The 23104-nt window shown below is 39.5% G+C and overlaps 1 protein-coding gene across 4 annotated transcripts in view; it reads right to left on the bottom strand.

Moving 5' to 3' along the window:
* Positions 1-2460: 2460 nt before the first annotated feature.
* ppp1r12a (protein phosphatase 1 regulatory subunit 12A) overlaps positions 2461-23104 on the bottom strand; it is a 47277-nt gene continuing 26633 nt past the window's right edge. The window contains exons 4-26 of one of the 4 annotated variants that reach the window (XM_023350053.1): positions 22176-22335; positions 20917-21061; positions 20765-20839; positions 20584-20675; positions 20336-20493; positions 20115-20242; positions 17477-17701; positions 16987-17078; positions 16730-16843; positions 15985-16137; positions 14643-14801; positions 14387-14560; positions 13253-13343; positions 12841-13020; positions 12571-12745; positions 11406-11527; positions 11218-11283; positions 10498-10514; positions 10289-10406; positions 9481-9585; positions 9336-9383; positions 8424-8474; positions 2461-4150 (exon numbers count right to left, since the gene is read on the bottom strand). In XM_023350053.1, coding sequence (XP_023205821.1) covers positions 4064-4150; positions 8424-8474; positions 9336-9383; positions 9481-9585; positions 10289-10406; positions 10498-10514; positions 11218-11283; positions 11406-11527; positions 12571-12745; positions 12841-13020; positions 13253-13343; positions 14387-14560; positions 14643-14801; positions 15985-16137; positions 16730-16843; positions 16987-17078; positions 17477-17701; positions 20115-20242; positions 20336-20493; positions 20584-20675; positions 20765-20839; positions 20917-21061; positions 22176-22335 — 2735 coding nt within the window. In that variant the 3' untranslated portion in view covers positions 2461-4063. Of the gene's footprint in view, positions 4151-5639; positions 6716-8423; positions 8475-9335; positions 9384-9480; positions 9586-10288; positions 10407-10497; positions 10515-11217; positions 11284-11405; positions 11528-12570; positions 12746-12840; positions 13021-13252; positions 13344-14386; positions 14561-14642; positions 14802-15984; positions 16138-16729; positions 16844-16986; positions 17079-17476; positions 17702-20114; positions 20243-20335; positions 20494-20583; positions 20676-20764; positions 20840-20916; positions 21062-22175; positions 22336-23104 lie in introns of those variants that run through there. The other 3 variants (XM_023350052.1, XM_023350055.1, XM_023350054.1) reach the window with 3 other exon arrangements.

Raw genomic sequence — 23104 nt, 5'->3', positions numbered from 1 at the left:
GTCATGAATTTTAGTTCCCAAAAAGAAGTACTTATACTTAGTTTCATACTCTTACCTTTTTAAACATTTTGTCATGTTATTCCTACAAACATCAATAAAGTTTATTGACACAAATGAGCAAAATGTGAAGTGAAAGAAAAATAAATGTTTTTTTTTTTTATCAGATAAAAGTGTGGCTTGTATTAGCATCCTACTTTACTTCTCTCATTTGTCTCTACCACTGTCTTGCTTGGTTGAAAAATGCTCCAGGGAATGTTTTTGTGGTTGTAAAATGAAAATGGAAAACACTTCCACTTCACAGTTCCATGAAAGTTGGATTGAGATGTATTTCTAGGACCAGTATTTTATCCTCTTTTCCCCAGATGAATGTTTCTGTGAAGATCTTGCAATCGAGGCATGTTCATGTCACAGACAAGACATGAAGCATACTCGTTCAGAGAGGGCAATGGAAAATCCAGAGGCAAGACACTTAACGTTAGCATGACTGTGTAATTACAGCGCATAGCACAGCTTATCCTCTAAGCTTTATCTGAACTTGGGAGTTCTGGATCCAAGGAGGCCTCAGCAGTGACAGTATGCAACAAGGACCTACAGCAAAGGTGGCTCCTGTGGAACAAGGGGACATAAAAATCACAGTCTGGTTCAGCAATGAGAGCTGGCAGCGGATGCTCACCACGGCTTAATTCACGTCATGGTTGTGTGTACATGTTGTCTGACTCTGGGCTGCGCTTTACTTGCTTCAGACACGCCGTCATGTGGTGCCAAACAGTGAGGCGGTGCTGAATGATGAAAGAGAGCCGAGTCTAAGCTTTAGATTTCTGTTTGGAGACAGGATGTCAGCTGCCTGTTTCAGTATTCAGATCATATTTACATGCTACAGAGAGTACAGAGGAGAAGTTCAAACCACGTCTACTGAAAGTGCATAGAAAGTACACCACCTACTGGTAAAACACGGCATGGCAGCTGAAACCAGCGACATGACGACACTGCGAGGATTCCTAATTAATTTATGCTAATTTTGTAATAACTGATAAGTAGCAAAAAATTGTATTACGAGCTGAATATTTATCAATAAAGTAAAGAAAAAAAAATCTAGCATGCCATTAAATGTAAAAGCTTAAGTGGAGGGAAGCCATATAAACCCTTTGACCTGAGAGGAGAAAGTTATTTATATGTCTAATCAAAAAAGCATTTAATATATGTCGATAAACATATATATATATATATATATATATATATATATATATATATATATATATATATATATATATATTAGTTCAAACAATCTGTTACATCAATCATGAGTCAGCATCATATCCCCGAAGGCAATGTCTTTCTGCCCAATAGATTTTAAGGAGTAATACTGCCACCTTCCCAGGATCCTTAAACATAACATCCTATAAAAAATAAAGAAAAAAAACTTTAAAAGACAAAGGAAAAAAATACATGTAAACATTTTATTTCACATCAGCTTATTAAATAACCAACATACAAAAAGGTCACCTTGTTACTTCCATAAGACTCCATTAAGTCCTTCCTAACCTGCAGCAGCACACCTGTTGCATGGTTAATGAAACATCTGTGTGCTTAATTTTAGATGAACAAAAATCTCTTTAAGGACTCGGAGTATGGGACTGCCACATATACACCAAATATGTACAGGTAATAGTCCAACATGATGTAGAGAACAATTATGGTTCTACAGCAGCTCTGATGTTTTGGGGGACAGAAAACATTTAGGTGGGAGGAAAACAATGCAGTTCCATAAAACTTTAGAGCAATAAAAATCCAACATGGCCCCCTGAGTCAATACTGAGTAAAAAAACCTTTTGCGACAAACATAGCAAAAAGTCTTTTGGGGGGTCTCAAGTAGCTCTGCTAATTCTTTGCAATATAGATTCAGCTTAGTCAAGTTTCACAATCTAGGTCTGGGCTTTGACTTGGCCATTGTAACAATTCAACTCTAAATTGAATCATGCAAGTCTTTTCAGTTTTATTTGAAAAGACTTTCAAATAAAGTCTTTTCATTCAATATAAACTGAATGTTGAAACATTCAGTTTATATTCCAGACTTCAATTAACAGTCCTGTATCTGTGCAATTTAAAGTCCACAGTAACGTCGACTCTAAACCCTTCAAGTTTTAGGCGAACAGCTGTTCCACTGTATCGCTAATGCTAGATTTTAAAATATGTTATAAAATATGCATATTAACTGAACATATACACATATAATCCACCATCTTGGCTAATCATAAATTGCACAAAAAAATATATAGTTTTTTTGTTGCAACACCACAAAAAGTAAAATGTGCTAAAGGCACTGCAGTGTTTATCTTTGACTTGAATCACTTTGTATATATGAGGGATGTATCTAATCACCAAGTTCTTGTTAAAAAGAAAAAAAATAAGTAAAAACAAAAAACATACATATGAACAAACATGAAGGAAGTAAGACACGGGAACTTTAAAATGTACAAGTTTATTTTTAATTAACTCTTCAGTGGTTGGTAGTCACAGCACAGTTTGCATGTATTAAGCCACACACCTATTTTACAATATGACAGAAAAAAAGGGGGAAAAAAGCCTATGCCAGAGCAGACAGCAATCAGTCCATCTGCAGTGATCCTTCTTTAAACTTATTGGACTAAAACTTCCTTAAAAGGCCACTGAAATGCATAAAATGTTGAGTGGAACAGCTGATGGTGGCGTTTCGCTTCAACCTCACAAGACTCCTCACATGGCATTGACAGTGCATGTAGACGTTGTAGAAAGGACTGGGTTAGCAATATCTAAGATATCCTTTTATTTTATTTTTTTTTTTTCAAACATTTTATTTTAGTGACAATACCTTGCCTATAATACTACAGCTTTTTTAAAAGAATGGGAAACAAAATTAACAGCACTCGTCCAAGATACTGAATACAATGAAAGTGAAATGTAGTGAAGCGATTACTCTTTAAATTTCACCATGATGTGAACCAAAAAACAAAAACAAAAAAAAGGGGAGGAAAAAAAAAGAATTTGTATACTTTTAATAGTAACAGACAGGATCCATAAACGCATGCCATGTGCTGCTCTCAAACAAAATACATACAGGTATTTACAGAATCACTCAGTACCTGCTAAAACAAAGTGAGAAATACAGAGTATAAACCGACTACAAACTTAAAATAAAAAGAAAAAAAGGAGCAGAGAGAGAGAGAGATTGAAGCGTCAGGAGTGAAAATCCTACTTGTGATGGACTCATTAAAGCATTTTTAAGAAGAAAGCGAAGAGAAAAAAAAATGCATATTGCACATACAGTGAAAGCTTAAACTCCACCAGATCTGCGAGAATTCGAATGTCTCCCTCTTGGAGGAAGACGCAGAGAGGGACGAGGACGGGGGACGAGGACGGGGGGAGGGGCGAAGGTGTGTGCTTAAGAGAGGGGAGGAAAACAAATAATCAGGATAAATTAGGTGAGAGAAGCCACAGGGAGCAGTTGTCAGGCAGAAATAGCTCTTAAAAAAAAAAAAAAAAAAAAGATGGAGGAGTGAATGTGGGAACCGCACAGCACACAACACGTTTAGAGGAAAAGGAAGCAAAAATTTAAAAAAACAGCAACAAAAAGAATGTGGCACAAGTAAAAATCAGGTGAAGGATAATATCTGTTCTTCAGTGATAGCTGAGAGAGGAGATCAATGCAAGTGTTTTTTTTCTTTTTATGTACAACTAAGGCTTATTGGTTAAATAGTTTTCAGGCTTCCCCGCCCACATTGCTCTCACACAACCCTTCCTTCCTTTTTGCTCTGTAAACTCAGCACTTCTGTCAGAGCAGCAGCCACACCAATCGAGAGAACCACAGCCGAGGAGGATGGATGAACGGATGGATGGATGCTGCAGTGGTGGTGGTGGTGAAGGAGCAAAAAGGGAGAGCCGGAAGGAACAGAAAGCAAAAGGAGGAGTCTCGTCTCTGATGTCTGTTGCAATTAATATCTAAATGTGCAATTCCATTAGTCGCTGCCATGGGGACTAGCGGGTGCAGAAGACCGGGCAGGGCAGGGTGGGGCGGGGGGGTTGGTTTCTACTTGGAAAGCTTGCTAATGACTCGAATGAGCGCTCCGTTCTCGTCCTTTAGTCTCTGGTTGTCTGCTTTCAAGTCTGGGAGCATCTGAAAGGGAAGAACGGGGAACACGGGGAGGCAAGGGCGAGAGAGAGACAGAGAGAGAGAGAGAGCTTAGACGAATCTCAATACATCGTTCAACCAGTCAGGCTGCTGGGCAGTGCATTACCAGCAGCATGAACAAAGCAAGCTCAGGAGTCACACAGCATCTCACCGTTTGTCAGAAAGTAAAACAGGAAATAACGTCTTTAATCCAAGTCAAAAGGGAGAACAGTAAAGGGCGAACACACCACAGGCCAGAGATCCTCAGAAAGCCATGCAGAATCTGAGCGGCTGCTCACCAGCAGCCGGGAAATCACACACAGCGAGGAGGGAAAGTTCTCCTTCCTCAAATCAACTTCAGCTCAGGAACACAGAACCGGCCGCAGACACTACTTCTACAGTACGTGGACTGAGTAAGTTCCACAGCAAGTGGAACAAGATGCAACATTAAATAGGTGATAACTGAGAATCATAAACACAGATTTGGATGTGTGTTGTAGCAAAATGAAACCGGTCATGTAATTCTGGGCTCCAAATATCCAATCTGGATCACAAAACAAGTAGAAATGGGCAGAATGTACATCAGTATTTTAAAAACTAAATTTCATTCAAATTTTGTCTCAATAGTGCTTTCAGGTCTTTCAATGGATTTATTTATTTATTTTACCCCTCCAGGGTTTTGTTTTTGTGGGCTCTAATATCCCTTATATGAAAGTAGGCTGACAGGAAAGGGGGAAGGAGAGGAGGGAAGACATGCGGCAAATATTGTCGGATCGAGGAGTCGAACACGCGACGTCGGGGACTCAAGGCCTCCAAACATGGGTCGCGCTAACCCCTACGCCACCACAGCACGCCCACCTTTCAATGGATTTTAATGGAGATTCTGACTTACTTCCCCTGACAGTTAAATCGTTCCATTATTCTTTTGATTTAAGATGACAAAATTTCATGTGTGCATAAAAGTTCATCTTCATCAAATTTTTACAAAAGTATCTAAAATCTTAGGAGTGACAGTTCAAATGAAAACATTTTAAAATAGACAGGTTTGATAACCTGTGTATGTTAGAGAAACATGCAATAATGTTCAAACTATATCTTGACTTTCACTCTGTTTAGTTTGCTATGTGCTTATGATAATAATTTGCTTTCTGAGTTAGAGCAACATTTGTATATTGAATATAGTGAACTAAAAAGATTCACATTTAGCTTAGATTTTTTTTTCTTTTAAGAAATGCACAACGAAACCAAGAGTTGCAAAAGTATTAATACTGTTTTCACTTTTCCACATTTTGTCACATTTCAGTCACGATCATCAAATAATTTTCCTGGGATTTTAACTTGAAAGTGGTGCATACTTTCTGTTTTGCAAACAGAAAAGTCACATGGCAGACATGATTTTTTTCTTGCAGTCACAGCTGTACATTTTTCCAGGATACAGCTCCCAGTTTTACACATCTGGAGAGTGAAATTTAGCCCAAACTTTTGAAGTGCTGTGAACATGATTTTATTTTTTTTTTTTTTGTGACAAACTGGCTTTGACTGTTTGTCAAATCAGAGATGAGTATCTGGGATTGGCAAAGATTATCCCCCTGCTTCCAATTAACAGTGATCAGATGTTCACTTCCTGTTGAATAAAAGCAGCAATCCAGCATGATGCTGCCACCACCATGTTTAACAATGAGGATGGTGTGTTCATGGTTCAACCTCGTCCCTCTAAGCTGCTTATTATGGTTTTCTTCTTGACACTTTTGGACAAATAGTTGTTTTTTTAAAGTTTAGTTTACTTTAAAACTATATTTTTTCCCCCTACCTTACAGTTAATCATTTCTTTATGTCTTAAGTCCCAATGACATTCTCTGATGTTTCTGTTTGGAATCCTCAAAATGTGAAAAATTCAAGCGGTGTGAATACTTGACGTCCTATTTAAAGTGCATTGGCTGGTAGAGGGGTTCTGTGACCCTTTGGGTCAAATCAAAGTGATGCCGCCGGTAGCTGCTTCATGCAATAAAACCAGAACAAGTCAAACTGATTTACTGAGCTACCTCTGAGGAAAGCATCAAACTAGAAACCACAAAAGGACACTTTCCTTTACAGCGCTTTCAAATACGTTAAAAAACTCACCTTCGCTTTTCTCCAAGTATCTTTTTAGCATGTTATTACTATAGCTTGTTAAGCAGTAGTTTTCTGAAAGCCCACCAACAGTAGCGGACTGTAAAAGGAGAGTGTCCTGCTGGAAAAGGCAAACGGCCTCCCCAATCTGAAAACCAAAAGCTCTGGGGAGGCAGAAGAGGAGAAAACAGTCGGAGTATGGCGGCTGGACACCTGCCTGTCTACGGGTGCGGGGCAGAGCACAAATGGAGCATGAGAAGAAAGAAGGCAAAAAAGGAGGAAGAAGAAGACAGAAGGAGGAGATGGTGGACAGACAGACGAGGCCTAGAGGTCGCCGGTGGGCAGCTGGCTGCAGGCCGACTGGGAGAGCTTGGCCACAACGCGGGCCAGCGCCCGGTTCTCAGCCTGCAGCCGCTCCTTAACTTGCCGCAGGGCCTGAACCTGCTTTACCTGGGGGAGGTTCTGAAGGGAGGGCGGGGTGGAGAAGAGAGACAAAAGGGGAGCAGACAGAGGGTAAGAGTGGCAGAAGAAGAAGAAGAGAAATGCGTTTTAAGACCAAAACTCAACAGAGAGAGGATTAATAAATAAATCGGAAGATAAGACGGGAGCAGGAGGAGGGAAAAAAAGGGGAAACAGGAGAGGAAGATTATTAGAAAATGGGACAGATTTGGAAAACAGGAATGATTTAGAGCTTTCTGTTTCGGCTTGAAGCTTGCAGATAGAATGGTAAAGTGACACTGATAAGCTCAACATCCTTTCCTCAAACTGACAGGACAACACACTTACCAGAAGTTAGCTCTATTTTTATCCTCCCTCTTCCTTCAATTAATTTCCCAAAAAAAAGGAACCATTAACTGTGCTTGACAATACAGGACACTAAACACTGATGGTCACAGATTATAAAGAGGCTAATATTTGTTCAGACGAGCAGAAGCAGATACAAGTCGAGCTCAGTGTCTGACATGGCCATTATGGGCCAGTAATATTTAAACTTTATAGAAAACTTTCTTCACAGCTCGTTTTAACGCCTGACTTGCTCTGATTTCTGTTGCAGTAACTGCTCACACACAGGTGCATCTTAATTTATTCTAAGTATGATTCAAAAAAGGTAAAACTCAAAGATTTATAGTTGCTCATTTCTGTTTATTTTGATGGTTACGATTAAATTATAAAGTTATCCCTGTAGCTTTAGAATTTAGTACACGCTTTCCTTTTAGCATGTACTTTTTTGTTTAATTCTCTGTGGACATAGAAACATGGACAGTCAGGTTATTTAGCAACAGACCTTTGTGTCTTCCCAGCTTTATGAATTTTACAAGAAAGTATAGTGGAAGGAAAAAAACAGGGTCAATTTAGGATGTTAGCCAAAAGTCAGCTAATAAAAAAAATTCCAAAAATCAAAAGTTTGTTGGTTATGTATTGCTTTTCTGACTAAAATTTTAAAACAGTATGGAAACAAAGTATATCAAGTTTCACTTTAATTGAATTACTTGATATAACACTTTCATTATATTCAAATTTGTCAAAGACACAAATGTGTTTTGTTTATAGTGATGCACCAATCGGTTAGTGATCTGAGCTCAAGTCTACGGCTTTGACCAGGTCAAAACTGACAAATGGATATAAATATATATATCAATATATGCATCAAAATTGCAAACACCCACTTCTTGTGATCAGTAAAAAACAACAACAAAATGGCTAGTTCAAAATCAAAACTGGACAAAAATCATAACCAACTGGCCAGACCTGGGTTTTAATACAGTGCAGTAAAACAAATTGATTGGTGATTGGAGCCGGTCGATTTTAGGTCGCCTGGGAGATTTAATAAAAACAAGTCTTACCAAGAAACTGTTTCGGTTACCAACAGAAGACAACCTAAAATTGGCTATTTTAAGTATCACTGTAGTGTTTGAAAATAAGGTCAAAAGAAGCATAGACATCGAGAAAACTATTTAAAAACTAAAGTATGAACAGATATGTCAGCTGTTCACTCAGGTTGAAAGAGTTTTAGCAGATAACAGGAATACTGAACGTGTATCATAGTAAAGCTGTCCTGTATTATTTTGAACCGATAATTAGTGCATCTCTAATTACCAAATTCAAAACTTAGGAGGACAAACTCCTTCTGTAATAAATAAAGTGAATTTATGTATGCAATTTTTGGTACCTTGAGTTCCTCCTCCATCTCAGAAATCTTCCTTTCTAGAGCTCTTCTTTCCTGTTGGGACATAAGAGGCAGATTAACACTGAACTAGAAAAAAATAAAAATACCAACAGATTTAATGAGTGGTGGCAGATGGTGTTGGGTGATCACACACACACTTCACTCGCATGTCCTGTGAGGGGTGTTCAAGCAACAGCCAGCTTACACCTAAACAGTAAGTGACTGAAGCTGTAGTCAACTTTCTACAGGCAGGAATGAGTCTGAAACAGGCAGACGGTCAGTTTGCCTAAATGACTGAAAGACTCAACTGTTTATTCAGATAATTAAATACAGCTTCCTTAAGTGGATTTAAAATAGAGGATTAAGAACACAGATCGGCTGGGTATGAACTAATCAAACCAACTGATATCTAAAAGCATGGAAACACATGCACAGGGTCTGCTAATGTTTCTTTTTTTCAGCATAAAATTGGATAAATACACTTCCACATGTTAAAAACACACGGAAATAAGCAGTCAACAGAGATAGTGACCACACACTGCCACTAATGTTTAAGTACAACAAGTGGAAAAAAAGAGAAATAGTAAAAAACAAAGTGTAGTGTTCTGGGTGGAGAGCCTGACTGATGCCAGCTACCACAGCACAAAGTGAGCCTACAGGCAGCAGCAGCAGAGAGCAGACTGTTATAAAAACTCAGGGTAAGATCATACCACCACCCAGTTGGTAAGAGGGTCTGCTTGTTACCTTCAGACATAAACCCATTAGCAGTGTTACTGGGATGTTTCAAATACGTTTTATTTTAACAATAAATTAGTCTTAAAACACACAGGAAACAGAAAGGATCTCATTTTAGTTGATGGTTATGTAACAGAGGAGTGAGATGGAGGTGGTTAGGTGAAGTAGTTCTGCCATTACCCTTTTCTCCATCTCAAGCTGGGATCGGTCAGCGTAGCGTTCCTGCCTCTGCGTTAAAAACACATCATCAAACTTTAGTTGCTTTTCCAAAACAGTTGTTTTTTTTAAAAAAAGAAAAGATGATGAGCAGTGTAAGTGTGCATACCTGTGTAGCTTTCTCTAGCTGTAACTTCAAGTCTGTCAACTCCAGGTCAGTGTCGCGTAACTGGGCCTTCAGCTTCTCGTTCTCAGCTAAGATCTGCTCATAGAGCTGAGAAAAAAACCCGTCAAAACATGTTTACAGCCCCATTTACCGCCTAACAAAGTGCTGTGCAAGTGTTCGCAATTAATTTAGATTGATTCAATTCAACTTTTCATTTGATGCATTTAATGGACAGACATTTGGAGCCTATTATGGAAAATGATGGCACACCCTCTTTCATTGCCGAGATTTTAAGGTAAAAATGACCTGGACTCAAACTGGGATGAAATTTAAATCAAAAACAGAATCCATGTTGACATTTAAAAGAACAAGGTGAAGGCAAAAAGAAAAAGCTGTGTGTGAAAAACTAAGTACACAAAATAAAATAACAGCGTGTAAAAGAATATTTGAGAAGGAACAACTAGATGTAAATATTCTGTATGAGCTTGGCCTCAATTTCTTAAAAACTTTAAAGTGTTTTTTTTTTGTATGTTTGTCTTCTGTATGTTTAAATTAGAATAAAAAAATAGGTCCACATACAAAAAAAAATAACTTAAAGAAGGTACATCTGATTTTTCCCATGACTGTTAGGAAATATTCACTAAAAGAATTTCAGACAGCAAGATGTAAAAGTTCTGCATCTTACATGAGAAGGAGACCAGAATAACTTTTTAACTTTTAGTTTCTCATGCAGATAACGTCTCGTTTTTCAGGATTTCTGACATGCAAATTTAAATAAAATAAAAGTACAACGCTGAAAGTGGCTGCATACCTTTTTGTAGTCGGTGGTGTCGTCTCTATCCAGTCGGCTGGAGTACGGCCTTCGACTCTCACCATAACTACGGCTAAAAAGAGCATCGTTGCGATCTAAATATGAAGTGCTCTCATTTCTGCAAATAAATAAATAAAAACAGGCGACATTAGCAACCAAATATTGCAGTTGAGCAACAGCATTCAAAACACGGTGATGCTGCAACTTACCTGGACAATCTGTCACTCTGTAAGGAAACAAAAGAAATGTCAATATAAAAGAGCTAAAAATAATAATTACATTTGTCTCACCTAATCAGTCTATGTAGATTTATTTAGGAATAATAAATTAAATAATATTTGCTACTTTTCAGCTCTCTGTTAGTAGCTGGAGAGGCCGTGACCTAAAGGTCTTCCTGTATCCAGAGATAAACACTCATTTCCTCTCGTGGTTTTGCTGCAGTTCCACCCATCGTAAGTGACGGCTAGCAGCTGGAGTTCCTCCTCCTCCTCCCTGATGGCTGACTTCAAACAACAACTGTGTCTCTCTCTGTTAAAACTTCAGATAACCCTCTCTTCCAAACAGGAAGCTCACCCAGAAACTAATGAGTTTGCCAAGCTCCATTTTCTGCCTTATGTTGTTGCATCATTAGTGAACGCCATGAATGTCATGACTAATTTAAAAACAACTTTAAATTTCACTAAAGTTCAAAGTATTTTCATTCCAAACACATTATGACACCTAAAACTGAAGCTAACAGTATGTTTGATTCCTAAGGTCAACTAAGTGACAGACAATTACCAAAAGATTTAAAGAAAAGGAGCAAAAGACAAGAATAAAAAATAAAAGCCAAAGAGCAAAAATCAAAGGGAGAAAGAACAGGACTACTTTGATCTGACTGACAGGCTGAAGTTCGACTTTCCGCCCTCAGTGTGTGTGAGGTTAGTTACCTGCGGTTCTCCCCTGGTGCTGCCCTCCTCAGAGTCCGACTGCTGCTCAGGGTCATCATCTCCACCCTGGAATTTAAAATCAAAATGAAAGTGGTCGTTTTTGGTGTCACCATCAGAAGGAGCACAGCAGAACATCAAGTGTCCTGACCTGCAGAGTGTAAAAATGATAATAATAAGAAAAGTCTTACATCTTGAGTCCAGAAGGACACCCCAGTGGAGCGTCTCTTCTCCCGGGGCCGCCTGCGATCCCGTATGGAGCGGGGCTGAGACTTGTCCTCCCCTTCCTTCTCCTCATCCTTTTGGTCTGATTCTGTCATTGGAAAAGACATTTTACATTTCTTCACATCAAAAAATAAACCTTTAAGATCTCAATATTTGACCTCTAAGTGTATGTATTTATCTGGCAATTTGTTAGAATCATTTAAATGTGAAGTCAACAAAGTTTATTAAACCATTCACTAATTTATTGATAAACCTACACCAAACATCTAGATTTCCTTTACAAGTGCCTCTACAAATCAAAAGGCAGCTTAGGCATTCAGTGCGTCTGAAAATAAAACAGAAACACACCTGCATTTTATAGCACAACATAAAAATATTTATCTGTATGGTTTTATTTTATAATTACTGTGTGAAAGGATATTGAATATTTAAATAAAGTTAGAAAAGACTTGAGCTGCAACAAAGTAAACCATAGACTGTGGATTCAGGTGAACTAAAAAGTTATTTTTTCTTTCTAAAAATCAAAAAAAAAAAAAAAAAAAAAAATCTACTCACATTTGATCTTTTTAATCGTGACATTATGTACTTATTGTATATCAAGTATCCTAGAAGAGTCCAAGTATAATAGCATGGAAGACAATCATTTTTCTTCAAAAATATAGGAAATAAGAAAGATGAATTCACAAAAAATAGTGTTTACTTTGATTATGAGAAGCTATGGTTGTTTCAGAAATGATACCAATTAGTATCTTATTTTTTCCCCTTGCCTCCCCATGAGCACCAAATTCAACCTTTTTATTTAGCATTGATGTGCAAAACAATTTTTGAAGTAAAACATTTTTTTTTTATCCTAATTAAAAAGTGTTCAAAGTTTCTGTGACAGAACCACATTGTCAGTGTTTTCTGCTGCTGAAAGAATAAAATCAGCTTTCTGTTTTCCCCAAGTAAATTTTATTCATGTTCATTTAAAAGGAAAATCAACCATTTTCTGCATCAACCTTCTTAATCAGCTTGTGGCGGTTTTCCTGTTGCTGTGGATCTTAGGAGCTTCACACAGGTTTTCATCTACATATCTTTGCATAAAATAGTGTAGCTCTTATTTATTTTGAAGAGATTTTGAAGAGGACCGACCTTTTTCTGTGTCTCGAGAGGACCTGCTGTAAGATGAGGTGATCCCTGTCAGACTGTTGGGCCTGTTGAGGGCGCTGGACCCAGAGGACAAAGAAGAGCTGGAGTAGGGAGCAGTGGAGGCAGTGCTGACGGTGGAAATGGAAGAGGAGGAGGACGAAGACGCAGACCGATAACGCTGCGGGAAAAACGAGGCATGAAGAGGAGAAATTAAAAATGTGTTAATTACAGTCACCCATCTCAAGAGAGCGATGACAGAGGTGAAGCAGGTACCTCTTCAAAGCTCCGGTACTTCGATCGGTAATCATCCTCCTTGGTCTCCGTCTCCTTCTTCTCCTCCTGTTTCTCCTTGTCTTGCTTCTCTTTCTCCTCCTTCTCCTCTTCGCGGGTCTTTTGGGGACGACTCCTGCCAATTGTTTTTTCAGCCTCTTGCAGGTCAGTAAGAGTCACACCCTGGAAAAACAAGGGGCATTTTCTCTTTAGAAAAATAATGCCATTAAAAATAGTTTCAGCCCTGCAGCAGCAAAGAAACGTCACGACATTTAAACCCTGATGCAATACACAACAGCTTAGGTTCATTTTAATGATAAAAACTCTGCTCTCAATGTATTTTAACACTGAAAAAAAAAAGATTCTTCTATCTGGTTAAGTAATAAGATGAAGTATAAAAGCATTACTGACTGACCTGGGTGGAGCGCCTCGACTGCCGGGCCTGTCTAGATCGAGCTTTCCTCTGAGACTCCGACTCCTCGTCTCGCACCGGTGTCAGGTACGACCTGATGCAGGAAAAAAAAACAAACAAAAAAAACATTTTAAACGTAACTCTTATGCAAGACAACTCTCTGCAGAATGAAAGTATCATGATTGTCCCTTTCATCTTGCTCGGTAAAAAGATATATATTTTCCCCCAGAAGAATTTTTTTGTCCTGGCACTTCATCAGAAATGTGATTTTTCTTTGTTCATTATGTCAAAATAAATCTACAAATTAAACTCGAGCAAGCTACAACTGATCTTGTGGGAGCAGAAATGCACCTGAACTGCTGGAGAGGAAAAATAAATAAATAAATCAAACCAGAAAATTTTTTAAGTAATGTTCATATTAATGTTGAATTCTTGTGTAATGTTGGCAGAAATCTCCACGCTTTCTTAAAGCAACAGTATTATGTGTTTTCCAGCCTCATCGTGCTACTATATAATCAAGTAACTATGTTACCTTCAGTTGTTATAAAAATGCTATATACAAGAAATAAGTTTTTTAAAGAAAAAAAATAAGGTTTTTAATCAATCTTTATTGTTAAAAAAACAACAGTACAACATAGTCCTGAGATAAAATTCTAAGTCCATATCACCAACCCTTCTTTAAACACGAGATAGAAAATTCCTAATGGTGAAAAAAAACAACAAGCAGCAATCAAGTATTCCCAGTTTAAAACTCAAACTTATTTGCAAAAGAACAAACAGAAACAACAAAACGTTGTGGTTAACAGCATGCTCCTGTTGGCCACACAGCGATACCAATGACCCTCAGCCTTCAGCCCACCGTCCTTATATGGGGAAGCAGCTGGAGCGGTCCAGACTGTGAACCTGCTCACACACAGACAGGTGGCTTGTTTCAGCGAGCCACTCAACTAAAGCAGACTTTCTCTCCCTCAGCGTGTGTGGAAAAGAAAATTACACAGAGGAAGATTATTAAACTGGGGGAAAAAAACATCTAGATTGCTGTGAAAACACTTCCTGGTTAATGTTTTAAGCTACTTTAGATACATTTTTCAGAACAACTAAGCTGCAGCGGGGGATTAAAAGTGAAGTGTGTGTTACCTGCGTCGTTCTGGGCCGGTGCCGATGCCAGTGAGGGCAGTAGTGGTGGATATGGCGGTGGTGGTAGTGGTAGACGTGGTGGTTGTGGTAGAGCCAGTATTTATAGTGGGTATAACAGCAGCCGAGTCCTTTTCCTTCTCCTTTTCCCTCTCTGCACTCTCCTCTGACCAGTACCTGTTATCACAGTGAGCATTTTACCAAGACTGAATAGTTTGTCTCTATAAGCTCCAACTGACCACAGGTGGAAGAAGTTTACCTGCTGGTGAGACTGGTGAAGCCAGTTCGGGTGGAAGAGGACCCCAGGCTGGAGAGGAGGCCGCGGTGGCCAGTGGGCGAGGTAACAGACGAGGAGGTGGTGGTGGCTGTGGAGGAGGTGGAGGAGCTCAGGTCCTCGTGTCTTCTGCCGAAAGAGCCGCTGAAGGGACACAGATGTTACATAAGTGATCAATACAACCGGTCTGCTTTTTTCTGTCAGCTCTTTTATCTCCATGCATCGCCTCTGTGCTGCTCCTTTGCTGAGGGTAGATTGAAGACGATCCGCCACATAAATCTGATGAGTTTAGGAGGCCGTGTTCACCAATTCCCCAGAAAACAAACTGAGTCACCAGACTCAGCCGAGTGTCAGTGAGACTTGCACATAAAGTCAGAGCAGCTGACGCCTCTTAAGGGAAAATCCAGCATCAGCGTTACTTAGAGGTCCTTATTATAGGACTGGTGGTAGGATTTTATTGCCGTTTGTTCTTTAACATTATGAGCGAGAGAACAGGTCAGACTGAGACTGACGAGAGTTTGAGCTTGGTGGGCTGAGATGACTCAGATTAGCAAAGACCTCAGCTGATTAGGGAGGAAGATTGCAGATCAGTTATTTTCATTTCTTATTTTCAAAATGCAGTTACAGAGCTTTGTAAAAATATCCATACCGCACTTTTTTCCCCACATTGTCTCAAATTACAATAAACGTGAAAGTATTTTAGTAGGATTTTATGTGATCAACCAAATAGTTAATATTTGTAAAGTGGAAGGAAAAGATTACAAGTGGAAATAAAAACCTCTTAGTCAATACTTCATAGAGCCGAATTACAGCTGTAACTCTTATGAGCCCATCAGTTTTGAACATCTATAGATTAAATTTTAGCTAATTTTTGTTTATCCAACCTGATCACCTTATTCCACATACCTAGTGCCTCCCATATGAATTTTCTTGACAATGGCCTTCTACAAGCCAATCATTTAAAGTCCTATTAGTTTTCCTGTTAAAAAGAATTTCCACCTATTGCTATTTTTTTGTAACTATTGCTTTTATATTTAGGGGTATTATACTGAATGGTTATAAAAACACAATCTGGAATTTATTTCCAAAATTTTCGTAGCTTGAAGACGGGATGTTAAGAAGTTCAGGGTTTTTGAAAGTTTCTCCTGTATTTCAAGTATTCTAGATAAACAAAAATCCTTGAACTTAAACTTCAGAGAGCTGAACAATAAAAACTAAAACTCAAGAGTATGAGACGTTGCTGCATAAACCGAGGGAAGACAGAAAACGTCCAGCAGAGCAGAGAGGCGGACAGAAAGGGCAGCTGGGTGTGGAGGCAGCGGTGTACCTGCGGTAAATGCTGTAGGACGGGTAGTGGGAGGAGGGTGGCTGCCAGGGTTTAGTATTACAGGTGTTAGGATCCAAGCTGGAGGTTGACGAAGACTTGGCTGGCACGTCCCGCGTGCTGCCGCTCCGCCCCAGCGCTAGAGTATGGGACGTGCTAGTGTGTCGGCACGCAGGTGGCCAAGAGAGTTAGCGGTGGAGGTGCGCACGCACACACAAACACAGACAAACATTTACATATAAAACACACAAAACATGTGTAAGTCTATGAAGTTTTGACACACTGCTGCTGCATTCATAGCAACACAAAACTTAATGACTTCTGGGAATAAAAGAACTTTACATTCTGCTTTCTTTTCTTGTAATATTTTCGGTAGGGAGACAGAAAAACAGAGTTTCCAAATTGAAGTTGTTTTTAATAGATGGCTTAAAGCCATAACTTGTCAGGATATGAATGCAGCTTTAGTCTAAGCTTATGTGTCATAAACAGGAATATGATTTATCTGATGCAACAAACAGTAGCTAGGCTTGTTAAAATATCTAAGTGGTGCATTTTAACTGTGGTTTGACAGAACAGGCACAGTCATGCAACAAACTGTGGCCGGGGTTGAGCGGCTACAAATAAAAGCATGTACATACATATCGGCTGATCTGACAATGAAAAGCAACTAGTGGCGATTGCAGCAGGTCAGATCTAAAGGAAGAGAGCAGATGCTGAGGTGAGGGATGGAGGTTTAACAGGAGCTAACCTGCGCTGGTAGCTGGAGGTCCGGTTGGTGGAGGAGCTTCCTTCGCTGTTCTTCAGGTCGTCGTCCCAGCGTCGCCGGGTGTATGAGCCGCTACGTATCAGAGCTGTAGAGTCCCTGGGGAACCACAAGCTCTTTAAGTACCTTCCATTTCTTTACCTCATCATTTGCTTCTAATAACTTCTATAATCAAAGCATTAGCGCATTGAATTATGTGAAATTCTTTTGCACAGAGTCGCTACTCTGCTCCAGGGCTTCACCTGTTTTCCTTCTCGTCGATGTCTGAAGTACTGGCAAGTCTCCTGGGGACGGTTGGGGCCACATACGCAAGTCGGGTTCCTTTGTCTTTCTCCTGTAGAAATCAGAACAAACAAGAATTATGTTAGCAATATAAAACAAGAATTTCTTGTTTAAGCATGACAAAACATTAAGTTATATATATATATATATATATATATATATATATATATATATAACTACCCTGTTATACTTCTAGGCTAATTAACACTTGCTTGGACACACAACTTTCACAAAATTTGGTCTATTTATGGGATAAAATTAAAATAAAAGCCATTCCAGAAAGTTGTTAAGCTCAGTGTGTACTGATACTTTTGCAAGAAATGGTAAAAGCTGGATTACACGACCACAAAATTATGTGTCTGACAAAATAGGTATGAAAGCATTTTCTGCTCGCAGTAGAAACGGAACGCTGGACTGAAAAAACAAATCATCCAACTCATCACTGCCAACCTTTTCTTTTTCTTTGTTGTCCAGGGATGAGGTGAGGCGAGGGCTGGAGGCCGACCGCATCACGCCTGTAGTGTCCTTTTCCCTCTGAGCTTCCTTTGTGGCTGTGATCTCAGAGAGCGCGCCGTAGCTGCCTGTCTTCCTCAAACCCAAACGCCACGAAGCCGGAGACTCGTCCTTCCTGTCCTCCTCCACTTTGGTTGAGACTTTTCCGGCAGGCTGAACGACCTGGAGAATGAAAGGATGATGCAGCAGCTTAGATAACACTGAAATACACATTTATGTTCATGACTATAGCAATATCCTTAGTAATCTTAGTAAGCAACAAAGGGGAATCACGTCAAACGCTTGCTGATTAATTTATAAGTATATTTATCTCCTTGCATCTCTTCCCATTTTGTCAGGTTACATACAAACATAATGTATTTTATTGTGTCAAAACAACACAAATCTGATTACACGAAGAGCAACCTAAGACTTAAGACAGCTCTTTACTTTGACTGGGCCATTTGGACATATGGACATGCTTTCATCCAAGTCATTCCATTGTCATTAGGGTAGAAGGGAAACCTCTACCCAATGCAGGTTTTAAAGGATGGCTTTGAATTGACCATCAGCTCCAGTCAGTTTCCCTAGCCATGCTAACTCATGTAGCATGATGCTGCCATCACCAAGAAAATGCACAATTTGACTATTTGAACCTTTTTTAATAATGGATCTTTCTTCCCACTCTTTAATAGAGACGTGATTTGTGGAGAGACAACCACAGTTAGCTTACCCTCTATATGGGATACTGATTACACAGAATTTTATTCACACTTTTCAGTGTAAATCAGCTGAAAACACACTTTATTTTTTTGGGTAATTAAAAAAACCCCATCTTGCATCATCATGTTTCTTTCTTCAATGCAACTTTCTTGGTTATAATACATAAAAGTCTAAGAAAATACATTTTAGTTTGTCATAGTAATGCGACAAAATGTGACAAGCTGAAGGGGAACAATTACTTATGCAAAACACTTTATACTTTGTTTTTAAGGATAAAACCCCAAGAAGAGAAATGATCTTCCTATTATATTTACGATTTGGCTTCGATGTAAGGTTTTAGCAAATAAAACTTTGTTTCTATACTATTTTAACCTCTACCAAAGGATAAAAGCAGTTGAAAACACAGGAAACACACAAATACAACTTAAAATAAAATATTAGTAGTGCGTTTGTTGATTACAAGTGGAAAAAAGCACCATGTAATGTTGATGAGTGAAAGGAAAGTTCAATCACTTGTTGGATTTTTCCACTAGGGTAGAAGCCATGGTTAAATATAACTCAAAAAAATTCTGTGGGGAATTAAAATTTTTTAGTTTTTGCACAATTATACAAATATTTACTTCATTTGTAAGTGAAAACATAATTGAAAGCTGAAAGTAATTAATAATGTGGTATGTGCAGGTCAAAAGCTGCCGACCCCTGAAGAGATCACAATTTACTGCTGCACAAAATTCTTTAACAGGCCAACCCCAGCAAGTGGAAAAATCCTACATCACCTGGAACAGGTGGGGAGTTAGGGGAGACTTTAGTGCTTTGTGAGTGCACAAGTGCATGTAGGATGAGACAACAACTCTGGTGCACACCAATGCCTCACCATGGGTTTTTTGGGCACAAGAGAAATGCCAGTTTTGCGCAAACCTTGACGCCACAATGCAGGACAGCCTGGCTCCGCCAAAGGCATGAGAGGTGTAATGTAATCAAACTAAAAGGCGACCGTGGCAAGAGCCGAGGATGATAAAACGGGACGGACAGGGAGGAAGACAGAAAGGTTGAAAAAGAAAATAAGACAGAAGCAGAAGCAAAAGACACACACTTTGTGCGCGAGGACTTCAAAGCCGAGTCACACCATCTGGTGCCGAACTAATGGTACTGATCAGATGAAATAATTGCAGTCGGTTGGTATGAAAAAAGCTCAATTATCAATCAGGTGTGGTGTGTAAGAACCAGGCTTTAAATAAGGTCTGGAAGTTTAAGAAGCAGAACTACTAAAGCAGACAGGATGAGTTCAACTCAGTGACTGAGTTCAACACTTCCTGTGTCGATTTAACTTTTCCACAAAGCTCTTGATTCAGTCAGCAGCTCCTGGCCATCCAAAACAGTTCAGTTGCTTTTCCTTAGTCACACAAGCAGCCACAGCAGCTTACATTTGCCATGCTCAGTAATGCTAGAGGAGTTGTTGTGTCTTTTTGCCAGCAGAGGGCAGCAGATCCAAAAGTGGCAACAACACAATTGACCAAGCAAAATAAAATCTACAGCTAAAATCTGGAGATTTTATAGATCCAAATTTTCCAATAACTCGTTCTGAATGCGAATTCCTTTTTGTTAAAGAGCCAAAGAAAAAAAACTACAACTTATTTAACTGATTTTAGTTAAGAGTAAATTAACGTCAGCACTGAGTTTAAAAACTACATTGTGCAATCCTGACCACCTGCATTCACACACAGTGCCTTGAATAAGAAATTACCCCCTTAAACGAGCAGGATGACCGTTGGATCATGCCTGAGCTGCAACTCTGGACTTCCTTAAAAGGTTTATTCAACAACATCTCAAAGACTAAACTGTTTTAATAAGAAATTCACCCGAGAGGTTTTACCTTCTTAACTGGTGAAGTGGGCGTCGTCACCTGATTTGTTGGACTCGTTGGAGACGACGTGCTGACGGTGGCTGGGGTCGTAGTTGTCGTTGTGCTGCTGGTCACCACTGCTGGAGGCTTGCTCTTGTCTTTTCAGCAATAAAGAACATTTTCAGCTATGTCAAAATGACAAATATTCAGCAAGATGTCTTAATTCACATTTTTCTTTTTGTGAACATCACCTGCTTCAGTTTCAGACTCTGAATCTTCCTCCTCCTCCTCCTCACTCGAGCAGCTTGATTCGTCCTTCTTCCCCTCTTCCTCTTCGTCCACCTTCTCCGGTTCTAAGGTCTCGATGCGCGGCGCAGTCTTTTCCGGCTCCAGAAGCAGCGTTTCTTTGCTGAAGCGGAGATTAGAGCAGAAATGTGATCCTGTCATGTAAATATTTGCACAGATTTATTTTTCCTCTCAGGATAAACCCCCCCTCTACCTTTTGAGTGGTTTCAGTGATTGGTTGTTGTCCCCTGTGGTTGTCACCTCAATCAAAGGAGACTTTTTAGCATCCTTCTTCTCCCTCATCAGCTGGAATAAAGACAAAAAGCATGACAATTGGTCTCAGAAGCTCGTCCAAACTCATTAAGCTTGAATGAATTATCCAGTCAGTGACTCACCAGGTTTTGTTTCTTTTGTAGCTCTTCTAAATATCCCAGAACATCTTCATCAGCTACATCAAAAGCCGTCTGGCCCTGAAGGGAAAGAGGTAAAAAATAAGTCAAGTACTGCACAAACACTGCGTGAGAAATGACAAGCTTCCATTACCCACCATTTTATTAACAAGCTCCATGTTGCACAGATTCTCCACGAGTATTCTACACGCCTCCTCTTTGCCCCAGTGTGCCGCTGCGTGGAGAGGCGTCCAGCCATCATAGTCCTTAATATTTATGTCATAACCTGCTTGGATTAAAAGCCTGGACAGAAAGAGTGTGTGAATTAGTCAATGTTGATTCTGCAAACCGATCCTTTAAGTAGCTGCCAGAAACGACAACCTTGAGTCAGATTAACAAAAATCTGTGCCTTGGATTAAAGTAGCTAATGATCACAAGCAGCAGAATATTTCAGTAGAATCGTTTGTGGCGCACCGGGACTGCACTGTAAATAATCTTCACTGCAAAAATATTAAGTAACTTTTATGCAAGATATAAGTCAATAATTACTTAATATTAATAAAAATAAACTAGTTCCACTGGTAGATTATTTCCCTTATAATTTTGGAAAAACATCCTCTTATAAGAAAATCTGCCAGTGGAACTATCACATTTTTAATCAATATTAAGGAATTATTGATTTAATACAAGTTTCAATAGTTTATTGAAGTTATTTTTAAGTTAATTTTGTCTTATTTCAAAAACTCTGAGATATTTGCACTTGAAACTAGACCAAAAAATACTTGGTAAGACTTTGAGTTTTTGTAGTGTTGAATGTGTTTTATCCTAATCCCGATTTAAGCTTCTCCACAACTTTATCCCCGACCTCTCTGGCATTTCCAGACTTTTATTTGGAATAAAAAGGGGTTAAATGCAATTGCAAGAAACACATTTAGGTTCACTGTGGGTTTGTCTATCACATAAAGTACCCTAAAACATTGAAATTTGTGGTTATTATAAGAACGCATGTGACAAGGTTTAAGGGATATAACTGTTTTGCAAGGAACTATGTGAAAACTTCCTTTTAAACTTTGTGAATTGTGTGTTTTATTTCAATTATACTGATAAAACTGGATGGATGGAGAAAACCGACAGCTCAGTGTCACACAGGACCTCGAAGAACCACAGGCAGCGGCGTTCTGGCTGCCATCCCGGAGCCGAGGAACAAGTTACTGCCGCTCCGATGCTCACGCGGCGCAAAGTGTATTAACGACCCACAGAAACCATGTCAAAACAAAGCGAAATGATAAGACGCAACTACGCTGGGAAATCTTGTGTTACGACCGCTGTCATAACCCAACTCCGTCCCTAGTGCTCCTCTGAATGCACCCGGTGAACCGGCGTCATGCTGCAGGTTGCTACATGCAGCGATGCTTACTTTAAAACCTCCACGTATCCTTTGGCAGCGGCTACATGGAGCGCCGTTCCTCCCGACTTCGCGTGCCTGGTGTCTTGAATCTGACCGCTGTTCAGCCATTGCCGGGCATCTCTCAGCATGATGCGCTCCTCCTCTTTTCGGGCAGCCTCTATGTCCAACCCTGGAGCAATAAAGACAAATTAAACTGTAAAGACTACCTGCATCCAAGGAGAAAGCTGCTGCTTCGCCAAATATATTCCCAAAGTGGAAATAGTAGAATAATTCTTGGCACTTTTATCAACTTTTCCACACATCTGATTGGCATGCATACCAGAAAGATGTCTCACTTTGCTTTATTTACAGTTTGTCAGGTGATGTCAGTCGAACTTCTACAAACGTGCACACACACACACACACACACACAAACCGCAAACCACATAATCAGCCGCAAAACAAGCCACAGTTTCAACCATAGGCATCACTGTAATTATCTTCAGTCAAGTCTTTGTGCTATATGCTGCATTTCAGGCTCTGGCAGAGGAAAACCAGACCGTAGATAATTATAGTGCCACCTCTGAATACAAGGGCTTTGTTGAGTACTTGGTGATGCTTTGGGGAACAGTTTGTGCCAATATCCAATAAATTAAACAACACGAAAGTTGCAAACATAGACGCTGCTTAGCTGGTTAAGTGGGTCAGTATGTCAGTGTTATACAATCCATACAAGGAAGCGGTGAAAACAGCCCTGACTTAGTGTGACACCTGGCTGAAACATGGCCTGAAAACTCACTGCTGCGTGCTGCGCTGATTTTCCAGCTGAGCCTCAACTGCATTACATAAACAAAGACCTAAGAAGTGTTCTGGGGTCGGAGCCAAGCTTAAGCTCATCATACAGCTTTTTTGCTCCATTCTGATCAAAAGCTAAAAAAGGAAAGTCTGTGACTGCATGC

Source organism: Xiphophorus maculatus, chromosome 17 (assembly GCF_002775205.1).
Source record: "Xiphophorus maculatus strain JP 163 A chromosome 17, X_maculatus-5.0-male, whole genome shotgun sequence".
Classification (NCBI taxonomy): Eukaryota; Metazoa; Chordata; class Actinopteri; order Cyprinodontiformes; family Poeciliidae; genus Xiphophorus; species Xiphophorus maculatus.
This window is presented reverse-complemented; position numbering and strand designations above follow the sequence as displayed.